Source organism: Morus notabilis, unplaced genomic scaffold (assembly GCF_000414095.1).
Source record: "Morus notabilis unplaced genomic scaffold, ASM41409v2 Scaffold312, whole genome shotgun sequence".
Classification (NCBI taxonomy): domain Eukaryota; kingdom Viridiplantae; phylum Streptophyta; class Magnoliopsida; order Rosales; family Moraceae; genus Morus; species Morus notabilis.
Window position 1 is genome coordinate 36,961 of NW_010367006.1, and position 16,751 is coordinate 53,711.

The 16,751-nt window shown below is 39.2% G+C and overlaps 2 protein-coding genes across 2 annotated transcripts; both read right to left on the reverse strand.

Annotated features, from left to right (window-relative positions):
• Positions 1-1,532: 1,532 nt before the first annotated feature.
• Positions 1,533-2,909, reverse strand: LOC21389223 (uncharacterized acetyltransferase At3g50280). The gene has a single exon (XM_010111491.1). It carries the CDS (start codon positions 2,907-2,909, stop codon positions 1,533-1,535), a length of 1,377 nt encoding a protein of 458 aa, XP_010109793.1.
• A 5,091-nt stretch (positions 2,910-8,000) lies between these two features.
• Positions 8,001-9,522, reverse strand: LOC21389226 (uncharacterized acetyltransferase At3g50280). The gene has a single exon (XM_024174351.1). It carries the CDS (start codon positions 9,448-9,450, stop codon positions 8,071-8,073), a length of 1,380 nt encoding a protein of 459 aa, XP_024030119.1. The 5' UTR covers positions 9,451-9,522; the 3' UTR covers positions 8,001-8,070.
• Positions 9,523-16,751: the final 7,229 nt, after the last annotated feature.

Below are 16,751 nucleotides of genomic sequence, written 5' to 3' on the forward strand. Positions count from 1 at the left end.
TATATTATTATATTATATTATATTATACTATATTACGAGTTTGAATTTTAGATTGGGAAGATTGTAAATTTTAAATTTCATTAGGGGTATTATAGATATTATGAAATTTTCATTAATTGTATTATGCTGATTCCCACACAATTTAAAAGCTAAAACTGTTTTTGTGCTGTTTCTGATTTTGACTGTAAATTCTTCAAAAAATATTTTTGAGAAGATTTACTAAATATTAAAATCAGCTTTTGCTATAAGCAAAAACTGATTTTGGGAGTGAAAAGCAATACCAAACGCAGCCTGTGAACTGTAACGCCCCAAATGAGTTTCCAACTAGAATTCAAATACAAACTACCAAATATAGTATATATAACCAGCCGGTTAAACATCAGTACTATAGAAATATATATATATATATATACACACAAATATGTCTATATATAATATAAATTTCAGTAAAAGAAAAATGTACATATCCATTTTGTAGCGCCTGCACTGAGTATTTCGTTGTTAATGAGCGTTTTAAATTAGACTGATAAATATATATTTTTTGTAACTTGTGGAATGTAGTTTATTTGTAACTAAAGTAGACATCATTTTCAAAAAAATAAAATAAAATAAAGTAGACATCATAATTATATTTGTTTTAATGGGATTGTCCGGCTCATATATTCCGGTCACGTTAAATTTAAATATTTTAATTGATATGATTTTTTAATTGATGCAGTATGATATTTTAATTGATTTAGTATTTTAATTGACTTGTTAGAGAGAAAAAAATATGAATAAAAGGACATAAATAAAAAACACAAAAAATCAAATTCGGTATGAGGAAGAGTTAGGAGGGTTTTGGATGGTTGTAGATCCAAACTTTTATAATAATATTCTTTATCTATAAAATGACACATGTCTATAGCATGACAATTCATTAGCTGAATGTCGCTAAAAGCTATAAACTTGCTAATAAAAAAAAAGATAAAAGGGGTATTTGAAATTAATTTTAAAATAATTTTATTTTCAATAAAAAGTAAAAATAAGATTATTTTGAAAATTATTCTAAAATTAATTCTATAATTGCATTTAGTTAATTTTTTAAGAGATTATTTTAGGTATAATAAAAAAATAAAATTATATTTATTAATTAATATATTATAATATTATTGATAAGTACTATAAAATAAAAATAAAAAAGTGAAAATAATTTTTAATTATTTTTTATTTCTTTCAAAAACAAAATTAACTCCGAACACAGTCACTATTTTTCTTTTTATTTTTATTTTTAAAATATTTACTAAATAAATATCATTTCGTTTTTATTTTATTTTTTACTTTTTAAAATAAGTAAAAATCGTTTTAAAAAAACGATCCAAACACGCAAAAATAATTTCAGAGACGCAATATTTTGGGAACAGTTTTATAGAAGCAATTTTGGATCATCAAAGACATAGAAGACGATGTAAACAAACCAAGATACAAAAACAACAAAACAACTGGTCGGCTCTGTCGATACTTATTCTGAAATGAAACTAGTTCATCATCATTTAGCTTACACTCGCCATAAATTCTGCATCACAAGCCAAAGACTCGAGTGTCTCATCCAAAAGGCAAACTTCAAACTCAATACTTCCTTCTTCAGCCCCCGGAAACACTGTCAACTTACCGTCAAACTTTGCCGCCGGACCACTCCGCACCGCGATTGGCCTTCCCCAACCAAAATCGTTGCCGTAAACATCGAACCTCGGCGAGCTACCGGTGAGAAGCGTGTTAGCCGGATACTTCCCTATATGCGGCAGCGTGGGGCTCTGGGCCCAATCCTCCAAGAACTTTCTCACCTCCGTTGCCGTCTGCGAAGCGATCGCCCTATTGATCTTCCAAGCCGACCAACCCAAACCGTTTTCCAGCAGCTCCCTTGCCGTGCACTTCGGCATCACGGCTAGTACAGCACTACCAAAATACCCCTCCGGTAATGGCGGCTGAATTCTCGTCCTCATGCCTGCTGCTACCTTGTAACCAACTTCTTCATCGGGATCTATACGTCGGTTGCGGGTTACGGATATCCAAAGATGAGCAAGTAGTGCTTGAAGAGATGAGATTGTGATCTCGTTGGATTCGGTAATTATTTCCATCTCCGCGTTGGCTTTCGCCTTCAGCTCGGCGATTTTCGCCTTGGAAAAGCGGAACATTCTTTGCTGTAAATTTGGTGGCGAAACCTCTCTTTTGACCTTTGAGATTAAATCGCGAGAGAAAGGAAAGCTAATTGGGTGATTAACAAAGCCGTCAAGCCGCTCACGGCCAAAAACGGGTCTGGAACATCGCGAAACCGATCCGTCGAAGCTCTGACGGGAGATTTCCGACCAAACATTGAAGAAATGCCAGAAAGAAGTGCCGTCGCCGGCGCAGTGATTCATAGTACAAGCGATGAAAATACCGTCGACGACCTCCGTCACTTGCACAGCTAGCAACGGTAATTTAGAAAAAGCAGCTTCGCCGTTTCGTACACCTTTCATCGGAAAGAAAGAGTAGACGATGTCGTCCGGGACGATAGGTGACTGGAGAATATCAGCCGCCGTGGCGCCGTCGATTACTGCGTGGACAAAGTGAGCCCCGGCACCGTTGCAGTCTATAAAAAGGATAGCGGTGCCGTCTTCATTTTCGATGACGGCGAGGCGGCCGGCGAGAGGGTAGAATATTTCCAGTGCTCGGGAGAGAGTGGCTTTTAAGTGATCTACCAAAGTGGTACTGAGAGAAAAGTCATCAGCGGGTTTAAGGAAAAGAATGCCCTTTTGGATATGTTCATATGTGGAGAATCGCAGATCCCATGGAGTCAACTCAATTCTGCGACCAAACTCCTTGCGGTCATCATTGTTCGCTGGTAGAACACTGCTCGTGGAGATGAAGCGGAGGTTGGATTTCGACATGACTAATTAATTTACCTTGGCTCTTTCCTCAGCAGCACAAGGTTTATCGTTAATGGTTAGACAATTTTGGTCAGTCAAATAAAATGAGCAACTATATATGAGAAATCCCACGCATAGATCGTGGAGATCTTATGTGCCATCGGTAAAGTTATTTATCATGACAGGTATTATTGAAATAGAGATTTATGTTCCCTAAACAATTAAGAACATAAGCTATTCCCTACTAAAATATCCTCGTGGCATTAAAAAAAAATCACGTGATTTCATAACCGCAATGTTATGAGAGAGTTACATTATTATTGTATTCGCAATAATACACTTTTTTATGATCTATATTCAATTTGACAAGTACGCATAATTATCATTGAACGCATTTTTTTTTAGATTAGATGTGCACACGCGTCATGTATATCAATTTGACTCACCTTTCCATCTCGGTGACAACATACACGTGCCCCCACATCTTTTAAACTATGTTTTGAACGATGGAAAAGAGAAAGTAAGGAAGTAAGTGGAGGAATTATTAAATGGAACAAGCTATTTAGTAAGAAGGAAGAGAGAATGAAAAGAAAAATAAGGTGGATAAAAATTATAGTAAGAGCCAACCAATTTTTATCACGCGTTTGTTTATTTGTTTAATTACTATTCAAATTTTTGTATTCTAGTGTTTTGTTTTACAAAATTAAGTTATGTTCAAACTTGACCATAGTGTTTGCTTTTCAATGACACATAATTCCTTTTGTGGACTTTTTTTTTTAAGTATTAACCATGCCACTGAATGATCTTTTTTTTTTTTTTTTGCTTTTCGAGGGATTTTTTTTTTTCATGACACTTGTCTGGAAAAAAAATATAAATTTAGTGTCCGTTTAGAAAATGAGTTCAAAACAGTAGTTTGAATCAGAGTTTATATTATATAAGAAAAAACATTGTAATAACACTTTTTAAATTTAAATTTATTGTGAGAAAAAATCCTTGGAAGTATTGCTTCGTGATCACAAATTATTAACAAGTTATAATTAATTCACCCTTTTCTTTTGGAGTGAAAAAACGAAACGAAACGAAGTGCACATGTTAATGCTACCTACTCTTTTCTTACACGCACGTGCAAGGTACGATAAATTGAAAAGATCATATTAAAAAATAAAAATAAAATTAGCTAGTCACAAATCATGTTATGGTTGCCAAAATTAATTTTGAGAAAATATAGAAAAATATACAATCTATATTCAAATATAAATACAAACATAAACATATCGTTGATCTACTTGTGCATGTCGCATTGAAAAACTTTTTTCAAGCATTTCACTTCTTGAGAGAAACGATAAAGTAAAGTCAGTTTGCATTAAAATAATAGTGTTTAACGCCTGAGAAACGTTTTTTTTTTTTTTTTTTTTTTTTTTTTTTTTTTTTTTTGAAACGTGATTTTGTTTATCATTGGCTAATAAAAGCATACAAATTTTGGGACATTACAACTAATCCGCCACACAAAATTGGTCATCTATTTCTGCTTAACTTTTTATCTTTTTTTTCCCCCACTAGTTTTCTACTTCAGAAATTAACCATTCAAGAAGATCAATCATTTGATTAAGAGAAAAAGGGATGTGAATTTGGAGGTCCATATACACCGTTGAAGTAGTCACGACCGATAACCGGCAGAGCTAATTGCTTACTTCATCGAAATCACCAAGAGAGATTTCTGGCCAAGTGTTAGAAGAAATTCCAAAGCGATTTGCCGTCCACAACAACGTGGTTCACAGCGGAAGCTATGAAGATTCCATCGACGAGCTTGGTTACTTGCACCGCAAGCAATAGTTCGGAGATGCCTTGGTAGCTCAAGAAGTTCAATGAAAGATCGAGGAAATGACATCATATGGAAGGATAAAAATGACTAGATCGTGGAGAAATTTATAATTTTATGGACTTTAACTTTAGAAATTGAATTGAACTCAGTTAGAGGCTTAGTTCATTTAGAGAAAGGATGCAAAATAGATTAAAAAAACAAAAGAGAGAGAAACTAAAAATTACATATATATATATATATAAGAATTGTCTCTGGTCAGGCACTTGTATAATCGTGTATAAATTGTGTATATTTATACGTAAATCATGTATATTTACATGTAAAGTCATGTATATTTAACATGAAATATAATAAATCAGTCAATATACATATTTTCATGCTATGTGTTCACTAATTGCTATAAAAAATATGTTTTGAGGATTAATATACATTGTCATTTCTTATAACTTAACATACATGATTCATATGTAAATATACACGATTTACATGTTAATATACACGATTGTACAATTATACAAGTGTCATGTAAATATACATAACTTACGTGTGAATATACACAATTTACTGTAAATATACACACTTTATACAAAAATATACAAGTGCCGTTCTGGTCAGGCATTTTTCAAGTGCCTGACCAGAGACCTTGCCTATATATATATATATATATATATAAGAAAAATTGGTCGCACTGTTATTTCATTTGACATTTTTGATTTAATTCATGTCTCTTAAAAAAAAAAAAAATCTGTGGCTCTCCCACTATTGTTGTCTAAAGTTGGAGTTCATAGAAACCACGGTCTGTATTTTGTAAGAATTCTTAACGTGATAGATTAACCTATTATTTCCATAGAGCTTATTAAGCTGATGAAAATTATAATCACTTGAATTCGGAAGTTGCCGAATCATGGAGTTTAGAGTGATTGTAGTGATTTAATAATTAATATAGTACACATTAGAAAAGAAAATATAATTGTTAATTAAATTTTCATTTGACGCATGTATCACATAATTAAGCAAATAATGTGGTACACATGATAATAATGTAGTACAAGTTGCATTTCATGATCATGTGGAAATAGAAATGTTTCAGTTAAAGTTTGCATGATATGTATAACTCATAAATAATTCATGTACGCAAGCAAAAACATAGTAATAAGAAAAAGGATTTAATTGGAATGTGTTTGATCTTCAAAACTCACAGCACAATGAAAAAAAAATAAACACAGAAACAGAACATAAGAAATATACGAACAAATCAATCATAAGAACACATGGACGCACTAAGAAATAAAAAAAAATCACCCACATCATTGAACAAAGTTTTGCCAACATCTAAAGTACGCATTAGTTATTGGTTCCGGCCGGCCAAAATCTGCGCGAACTCCACATCATTGGCCAGCATTTCTAGCGTTTGAGGCGACAAGCAAGCTTCAAAGTCAATACTTCCTTCTTCGGCCCCGGCAAACACCGTCAGCTTCCCATCGAACTTGTTCCCGGCGCCACTTCACACCGCGATCGGCCTCCCCCAACCGAAGTCATTCCTATAAACATCGAACCTCGGCGAGCTACCCGTGCTCAACATGTTACTAGGAAATTCACCGTGTGGGTCTTGAGCCTAAGGCTTTTGGACCAATCCTCCAAGAAATTCCTTATTCGGCCTTTGTCCGTGACGCTATCATCTTGTTGATCTCCCATGCCGCGCCAAGCCTAATCCTCTGACGAGCAGCTTGCTCGATAAGAACCACATTGCCGAGGTACTCCTTCGGCAATGGTGGCTCCTTCGGCCAAGTTCTCTCAGTTTTCTTTCTTCCCTTTATTAAAATGTGTGTATATGTACATATATATAATATCAGTTGTATATTTATACCAAAATTTAAATTTCACCACATAGCAAAATTTTAAACATTGATTTACAATATAGCAACATTTTCAGAATATTATGAGAATAGCAAAACATTCAAATTTAAAACAAATTAGGTCGTTTTTACCCCTTATAACAGTTCCTTAATTTTCTCCATATTTTGAAAATTCATAGATTTTATTATCCCTTAAAAAATGCACTTCATTTTTTTAGTAACCGTTTATACTCTTTCTTCATATGTAATAGTTACTACATTACCATTAGATAACATTCTTTTGTTGAAAACATTTTAAGAATAATAATAAAAAGAGAACAATATCATATACTTTACCATTATCATTATAGTTATACTGATCGTTATCACCATCATTATCATATATAATTACTGTTTGCGGAAAAAAAAAATGTACATTGGATGATGAATTATAAATGGGCCTTAAAAAGTGAGAGGAGGAAATACAACTTTTGTGCAAACCTAAATTTGGGCTGACCAAAAAAAAAAATAATAATACGAAAAAAAGAAAGGGGATTAAAAATGCACGTTTTAAAACGTGCAATGATGGTAAAAAAGTGCAGAACGTGACAAAAATGGGTGTAGAATGTGTGTACTGAACGTGGAGTGTAAAAAAAAAAGAGAGATGGTGCAGAAATGTAAAACGTGAAATAGTGGCCAAAACTATCCTCCTGAGGAGAAGTTTGGTTTCAAACGAAAGAAGACTTCCATCTCCAAGTTTAACTCAGACGTAGCTCGCTTCTTTTTGGGTGTGAAGCAGTGTCAAACCAAAATACCCAACAAGCATTAGCTCTCCCTGAAAAGGAGGTGATTCAGCCGCCCCTTCCAGTACGGCTACCTTGTTACGACTTCACTCCAGTCACTAGCCCTGCCTTCGGCATCCCCCTCCTTGTGGTGCTATTGCGGCTACACCTCCTGCTTTGTCAGGTATACTACGAAGAATGGCATGGATCGGTAGGAAATACCATTCCGGCACAATATGAGGCGGGGTGGACATCGGATTAGCAGGTATATAATTGTCGGGATGCCCCAAAACATTAGGAGCATAAAAAATCCAAATGGAAGAAAAGATAGCAAAAGCTACCCAACCTACTAGATCCTTTACATAAAAATAAGGGTAAAAAGCTATTTTATCCATCTCTGAATGTACACCCAATGGATTATTTGATCCATATTGATGCAATGCAGCCAGATGAAGAAGACTGGCGCCTACTAAAAGAAAGGGGACTAAATGATGAAGACTAAAAAAACGATTTAAGGTGGCATTGTCCACGGAGAAACCACCCCAAAGCCAAGTCACTATGGTATCTCCTACTACAGGTATGCGAAAAAAGGAGAGTTTTTTTCTGAATACATCAAAAAGCGTGTGTGAAAGTGTGTGCAAAAAAGTGAGAGAAGGCAAAAAAAAAAAAACGTGCATTTTTGCCGCAGGACCAATGGCCAAAACTGTTATACTTATTCTGAAATGAAACTAGTTCATCATCATTTAGCTTACACTCGCCATAAATTCTGCATCACAAGCCAAAGACTCGAGTGTCTCAACCAAAAGGCAAACTTCAAACTCAATACTTCCTTCTTCAGCCCCCGGAAACACTGTCAACTTACCATCAAACTTTGCCGCAGGACCACTCCGCACCGCGATTGGCCTTCCCCAACCAAAATCGTTGCCGTAAACATCGAACCGCGGCGAGCTACCGGTGAGCAGCGTGTTAGCCAGAATCTTCCCTATATACGGCAGCGTGGGCCTCTGGGCCCAATCCTCCAATAACTTTCTCACCTCCGTTGCCGTCTGCGAAGCGATCGCCCTATTGATCTTCCAAGCCGACCAACCCAAACCGTTTTCCAGCAGCTCCCTTGCCGTGCACTTCGGCATCACGACTAGTGCAGCACTACCAAAATACCCCTCCGGTAATGGCGGCTGAATTCTCGTCCTCATGCCTACTGCTACCTTGTAACCAACTTCTTCATCGGGATCTATACGTCGGTTGCGGGTTACGGATATGCAGAGATGAGCAAGTAGTGCTTGAAGAGATGAGATTGCGATCTCGTTGGATTCGGTAATTATTTCCATCTCCGCGCTGGCTTTCGCCTTCAGCTCGGCGATTTTCGCCTTGGAAAAGCGGAACATTCTTTGCTGTAAATTTGGTGGCGAAACCTCTCTTTTGACCTTTGAGATTGAATCGCGAGAGAAAGGAAAGCTAATTGGGAGATTAACAAAGCCGTCAAACCGCTCACGGCCAAAAACGGGTCTGGAACATCGCGAAACCGATCCGTCGAAGCTCTGACGGGAGATTTCCGACCAAACATTGAAGAAATGCCAGAAAGATTTGCCGTCGCCGGCGCAGTGATTCATAGTACAAGCGATGAAAATACCGTCGACGACCTCGGTCACTTGCACAGCTAGCAACGGTAATTTAGAAAAAGCGGCTTCGCCGTTTACTACTCCTTTCATCGGAAAGAAAGAGTAGACGATGTCGTCCGGGACGATAGGTGACTGCAGAATATCAGCCGCCGTGACGCCGTCGATGACTGCGTGGACAAAGTGAGCCCCGGCACCGTTGCAGTCTATAAAAAAGATAGCGGTGCCGTCTTCTTTTTCGATGACGGCGAGGCGGCCGGCGAGAGGGTAGAATATTTCCAGTGCTTGAGAAAGAGTGGCTTTTAAGTGATCTACCAAGGTGGTAGTAATTAGAGAAAAGACATTGGTGGGTTTAAGGAAAAGAATGCCCTTTTGGATGTAGTCGTGCAAGGAGTAACGCAAATCCCATGGAGTCAACTCAATTCTGCGACCAAACTTCTTGTGCTGATCACTTGCCGCCGGTAGAACAGGGCTCTTGGAGATAATTTGGAGTTTGAACTTCGACATAACTGATTTTTCCCTTAGCTCTTTTGGTGCAGCCGCAGCTGTGAGGTTTCTCTGGCTAAACCAGATGGATAAGGTCACTAGAACCAAATCCTAAAACGGGGAATAACGACAAGCAAAGAAAAAATTCAATCTCTGAGAAAAATTCAATAATACTTCATTTAACTCTTAAGGGTCTGACAATAGCTTAAAGATACCACATCAAACGATAAGTCTGTGTTTTAGCTAACAAAGAAACGTCACAAAAGATAGACTCAAACGACAATTAACTCAAAGCCAACAGAAGGAAGCGACAATAAGCAAGCCTTTAACCAAACAGATCAGCGACATTGAGTAAACAGAGTACGCCCTGCGTTATCTTTTCTCAGTACAACAAGGTTTATCGTTAGGTTAGACGGATCTGGTTAGTCAAACAAAGTGAGCAACTATGAGAAATCCCACGCACAGATCGTGGAGAGATATATGCCATCGGTAAAGTTATTTATCATGACAAGTATTATTGAAATAGAGATTTATATTCCCTAAACAATTAAGAACATAAGCTATTTATATGAGACCCTACTAAAATATCCTCGTGGCATTAAAAACAAATCACGTGATTTCATAACCGCAATGTTATGAGAGAGTTACATTATTATTATATTCGCAATAATGCACTTTTTTATGATCTATATTCAATTTGACAAGTAAGCATAATTATCATTGAACACATTTTTTATTAGATTAGATGTGCACACACGTCATATATATCAATTTGATTCACCTTTCCATCTCGGTGACAACATACACGTGCCCCCACATCTTCTAAACTATGTTTAGAATGATGAAAAGAGAAAGGAAATAAGTGGAGGAATTATTAAATGGAACAAGCTATTTAGTAAGAAGGAAGAGAGAATGAAAAGAAAAATAAGGTGGATAAAAATTATAGTAAGAGCCAACCAATTTTTATCATGTCTTTGTTAATTTGTTTAAATTACTAATCAAATTTTTGTATTATAATGTTTTTTTTTTTTTTTTTTTTTTTTTTTTTTTTTTTAAAAATTAATTTTTTTTTAAACTTAAAAACTAAACGAACATAGTGTTTGCTTTTCCATGACACATAATTTCTTTTGTGGGATTTTTATTAAGTATTAACCATGCCTTTGAATGAGAGAATATCTTCCTTTTCTTTTTTTTCTTTTCTTTTAGAATATTCCTTTTTTCATGATACTTGTCTGGAATAAAACAATATAAATTTAGCTCCGGAAGTATATCTCGGATCCATCGCACGTGTTACAGTATGAGCCTATCCAGGTTCACGAAGATTTGTCCTATGAAGAGCAATCAGTTCAGATTCTAACAAGAGAAGCAAGGAAACTCAGAAGTCGTAGTATCCTAATGGTTGGAAAAATCACAATATTGCATAAGCCACTTGTAAAGTAGAAGAAGAAATCAGACAGAAGTACCCCTATTTATTTTGATTTTCGGGACGAAAATTTCTTAAGGAGATGTGAATGTAACGACCAGAAAAATTTTAGGTCTAATCCGGACAGTCCGGCCTTTGACCATAATTCTTTCCGGAATAGAAAGTAGTAGAAATGTTGATGTGATCAAGAAAATGTTACGTAGAAACTTTATGTACGGGATAAAATTTTCTGAAGAGTGTAAAGTTATAATACAAATCTTTTTATAGAGAAAATTCATAAATATCAATTATGAATAGTAAAATATCAGTTAAAAGTTAGAAATTTTAGCGAGTATATTTTAGTTATGAAAAACTGAAATATTTGGTATGTGACCAAATGACCAGTTAGAAAAAGAGTAGAAATATTAGAAGTAAGGAAAATAACAATAGTTCCTGAAATAGGATTTTCCTGAGTCAGTTAAAGCGGAAAACTGCTCAGAAACTAGTACCGTAAAGGTAAGCGTTTTGGGCAATTCTGAATTAATTGAAATGAAAATTTCAGAAAAATAGATTGACTAATGAGATACCCAAGAGAATTGGGTTGAATGTGAAAAGTTTGACCCAGGGTACTCGACAATCCAAAAAAGTAGTACAGGCCCTGTATCGGGTGTGAGATTATCGGTACCAGAAAGAGACTCGTTTTGAAAAATGGAAAGTTGGGTCTCGACAAGAAAAATGTGGGGAACATAGAGGTCCCGTTCACTTCGCTGATTCGAGTTTAAAATTCGAGTTTTTTGTACAGTAAAAAGCTCTCACAAACAATCACATCTAACTTTTTTGCTACAGTAAAAAGCTCTCACAAACAATCACATCTCAACTCAAATTCTAAACTCAAATCAGCGAAGTGAACGAGGCAAGAACCACTCAAATTAAGTGATAAACTTACAAAAATTAGTAAAAGTAAATTAAGGGAATTAAATTAATTTCTTTAATTTAGAAAGTAATAAAAAAAATATTCATTTTGTTCTTAAAATGCCTAAGAAGGAATTAGAAGCCACATTTGTTATATTTTCCTAAGTGTGGCCGACCAAAGAGGGAAAAGAGAGAAAACCAAGGGAAATCAAATGAATCAACCGTTTTCACCGAAATTCCTTCCGTTCAGTCCGGTAGAAACATAACCCGAGGCGTTCTAGCGGAAAATCTCAACTTTTAGAGGTAAGATTTTGGATTTTTCATGAGAAATTTCATGTTTTTCGTTCTTGATGAATAGTAACTTATCTCGAAAAAAATTCGTAAAACTGAAAATTAAAACTGAGGTTTTGTAGGGGACTGTGATAGGAGTCTAACGTGCAAGTATTGAAACGATTGAACAAAATTTTTTGGATTAACACTAAAAATCTGAAAACCCTAGAAAATGAAGAACATGTGTTTTTGTTCAATTTTATGTTGGAATCTGTGTTGAGGAATATGAATCTTAACTCCAGGTACCGAAATCGGAAGTAGAACGAACAATTGAAAGTTCGGGAAACGAGTAAAACAAGGAGAAACTTTGCCGAAATTTCCTAAAACTTAGTTAGTAGGCAATGAGTTAGGAATTCGATTCTTGAGAATGAATCACAGTTTTAAGGCTCGGAAATGAATAGATTGAGGTTTAGAAACTGAGACACACGAATTTATGGGATTTGCCTCTTGAGCTAGAAATTCAGCCTAGAGGGGTCAAATTCAGAAATGAGTTTGAAATTAGAATTAGGAAGCTAAGAATGAGGAATTTTGATTTGGAATAGGAAATTGATACCTATTTCCATGAAGCAGGTTTTGGCACGAGAGCCGAAACAATAAGAAAAAACTTCCAGCAAGCAGGGATATTAGCGGATTATCTGTAAGTATAGACATATATGTTTGTCTGGACTCGAGTAAACCACAGTTAGACTTAGAATTATGAATTTGTTTATATTCCTAAGTCGATGTCATTTTAAGTGTTTGGAGGGCCTAGTGCCCTAGATTGCAGAGGGGTGACCTATGGTTACCCTAATGCTCAGTATAAGGTATGCATGGAGTATTATGTATTTTCAAGTTAGCATGTGCACGTAAAGAAAACGTCGCATATCATTCAGAAAAGTTTTTAACACTTTGAAATGCAAACCCAAAGTTCAGTAAAGTAAGAGACTGACAGTTCGTAGGCCTCCCAAGGGAGGAAATCTCAAAGAGTATGAGATGTCGGCTAGACCAGACAGTAAGCAGGGGCCCAGGCCCACAATAGTAAGAAAAAAAAGGCAGGAAGCAGTTTAAAGCATGTTTCACATAAGCATATTTGCATCATAACTCTTAATGTAATTTTTACTAGTTTATGATGTGTGCATGTTTATACTTGTTGAGCGATCGCTCATCAGTGTTCTCATGTGCATGAAAAAAGGTAAGCAGCCAGCCATATAGTGGTTTTGCTTGATAGACTGGCGGAGGCAAGGTGGCAGAAATGTCATGGGTACACGGGAGTGGTCTCTACTACGCCCGCTTAGGAAAATTCCACTGTAGAGTAATGTAATATAGAACACCAGTATGTTTATTCAGTTTTAAGGAAGAGACTCTACAGTCATTGTCTTACTAAAGAACAATGGACTGTAATAAGTAAGACAAGTTTTCGGTAACATAACATGCTAGAAACATGTTAAGAACCCGAGAGTTAAACTAAAGAAAGAAACAAAAAATTTCACTTGCGTATAGGTGTAAAATAAAGAGACGATAGTCTAGTAATGAGTAATGGATTAGACTATAACTCGGCCTATTAGTAGTAGTGTAAGGTTGGCAACCCGCCGCTAAGGCGGGAGGCGTCACAGTCCTTGGGGTGGGAGGCGTCACAGTCCCGGGGGCGCCCCGGGGGTGTCCCGGGGGGGCCCCAGGGTTGCCCCAGGGGAGCTCCGGGGGTGCCCCGGGGTGTCTCGGGGGAGTCCCGGGGGTGCCCCAGGTGTGCCCCGGGGGTGCCCTGAGGGTTCCCCAGGGGCGCCCTAGGGGTGCCCCAAGGGTGTCCCAGGGGTGCCCCGGGGTGTCCCGGGGGTGCCCCGGGGGTGTCCAGGCGGTGTCTTGGTGGTGCCCCGGGGGTGTCCCAAGGTTGCCCCGGGGGTGCCCCAGGGGTGCCCCGGAGGTGTCCCGGGGGTGCCCAAGGAGTGTCCCGAGGGAGCCCCAGGGGTGACCCGTGGGTGTCCCGGGAGTGTCCCGGCCCCGGGGGTGCCGCAGGTGTTCCCCGGGGGTGTCCCGGGTGTGTCCCGGGGGTGTCATGGGGTTGCCCAGGGGGTGCCCAAGGGGTGTCCCGGGGGAGCCCCAGGGGTGACCCGTGGGTGTCCCGGGAGTGTCCCGGCCCCGGGGGTGCCCCAGGTGTGCCCCGGGGGTGCCCCGGTGGTGTCCCGCGGTTGCCCCGGCGGTGCCCCGGGGGTTCCCCTGGGATGCCCCGGGGGTGTCCCGGGGGTGTCACGGGGGTGCCCCGGGGGTGTCACAGGGGTGACCCGGGGGTGTCCCGGGGGTGCGTCTCCCGGGGTTCTCCCGTGGGTCTCCCGGGGGTCTCCAGTGGGTGTCTCGGGGTGCCCTGGGGGTCGCCGGGGGGTCTCCCGTGGTTCTCCCTGGTGTCTCCGGGGGGTGCCCCGGGGTTCTCCCGGGGCTCTCCCGCGGGTGTCCCGGGGCTCTCCCGGGAGTTCCTCGGGGGTGCCACAGGGGTGTTCTAGGTGTGCGCCGGGGGTATCCCGGGGGTGTCACAGAGGTGTCCCGAGGGTGCCCCGGGGCCGTCACGGGGGTGTCACATGCGTGTCCTAGGGGTGCCCCGGGGTTGCCCCGGGGGTCTCCCAGGGGTGCCCCAGAGGAGTCCCGCGGGTGTCCCGGGGGTGCCCCTGGGGTTCCCCGGGGGTGCACCAGGGGTGCCCCAAGGGCGTCACAGGGGTGCCCCGGGGGTGTCCCGAGAATGTCACAGGGGTGTCCTGGGGGTGTCCAGGGGGAGCCCCGGGGGTTCCCGGGGGGTCTCGCGGGGGTGTCCTGGGGGTCCCCCGGGGTTGCCCCGGGAGTGTCCCGGGGATGCCCTAGGGGTGCCCCGGGGGTCTGCTGGGGGTCTGCCGCGGGTCTCCTGCAGGTTCCCCGGGGGTGTCCCGCGAGAGTCCTGGGCGTCTCCCGGGGGTGTCCCGGGAGGATAAGATCGTTCTTACTCGTCCCCTCAACGTATTCTCTCGTGATGTGGGTGCTAACCGTGATGATGGATATGATCGATCTATTAGTACATGTTATGTCTTAGCAAAAGAAATAAGCAATTCAGTTTTAGTTCATAAACTAATTTACCTGGACTGTGCAGAAGCATAGGTGCGGGATTGTCATGGCATGAGTAAGAACGCTGCTCTGATACCAACTGTGCCGCCTCCCGCCCTAGCGGCGGGTTGCCAACCTTAAACTACTACTAATAGGCTGAGTTATAGTCTAATCTATTACTTGTTATTAGACTATCGTCTCTTTAATTTATGTTTTTTTACGAGTAAATTTTTTTTTTCTTTGACCTTTGGATTCTTAACATGTTCCTAGCATGTTCTTTTGTTATACAAGAATTTATCCTTGCTAATACTTTAAGAAATCGGATATGGAACTAGTCCCCGAAACTTATCTTAACTTATTATAGTATGTTGTTCTTTATCAAGACATTGACAGTAACATCTTTTTCTTAAAACTGAAACATATAAACTTGGTTCTATATTACATTACTCTGCAGCGGAATTTACTTTCTAAGTGAGCGTAGTAGAGACTACTCCCGTGTACCCATGACATTTCCACCACCCTTGCCTCTGCCGGTCCATCAAGCAAAACCACTATATGGCTGGCTGCTTACCTTTGCTACCTGCACACGAGTAAACGGATGAGCTAACGCTCAACAAGTACAAACATGCATACATCATAAAGTAGAAAAATTTACATTAAGAATTATGATGCAGATATGCTCGTGTGAAACATGCTTTAAACTGCTTTCTGTCTTTCTGTCCTTACTACTGTGGGCCTGGGCCCCTGCTTACTGTCTTGTTATTTTGGGCCTGGGCCTCTGCTTACGGTCTTGTTACTGTGGGCCTGGGCCCCTGCTTACTGTCTGGTCTAGTCAGAATCTCTACTCTTTGAGATTTCCTCCCTTGGGAGGTTGACGACCCGTCAATCTCTTTACATTACTGAACTTTGAGTTTTTCATTTCAAAGTGTTAAAAACTTTACTGAATGATATGCAACGTTATCTCTACGTGCACATGCTAACATAAAATGCATATTACTTCTTGCATGCTTTAACTATGCATAAGGGTGACCATATGTCGCCCTTTTGCAATCTAGAGCACTAAGCCCTCCAAACACGTATAATCACATAGACTTCAGAACATTAGTAAATTCATAGTTCTAAGTCTAATTACAGCTTACTCGAGTCCAAACAAACATATATGTCTATACTTACTAATAATCCGCTAGGATTCCTGATTAACGCCCAAAAGTGATATTCACAAGCGGTCAATTGTAGCACAGAAGGGCGGTCGTATCCACAGAGAGATAACAAAATAACAAGAATGATTAATAGAATAAGAGCGTTAGAGAAAAATGAATTAAAGAAAAATGAGAGTTTTTGAGATTTTTGTTGCAAATAAAATAAAAAAAGAAGAAAATCTGTATGAAGAAAACGGTAAGGTGTCGAGAATCCCTAATGCTTCGTTCACCAATTCAAGTTTTGATTCACAATATTAAATAACTAAATAAATTAAATCTGTATGTTGACTCCAGAAATATTATTATTACAAGTTATCTAAAATCGACAATATATCAATCTGACAATATTGCAGTAAAAGACAATTTGTAAAATAATTTGAATAACAAAACATTGCATGACAGAATTACATAAGAAAAGCGTGACTAAACTTATATAAAAA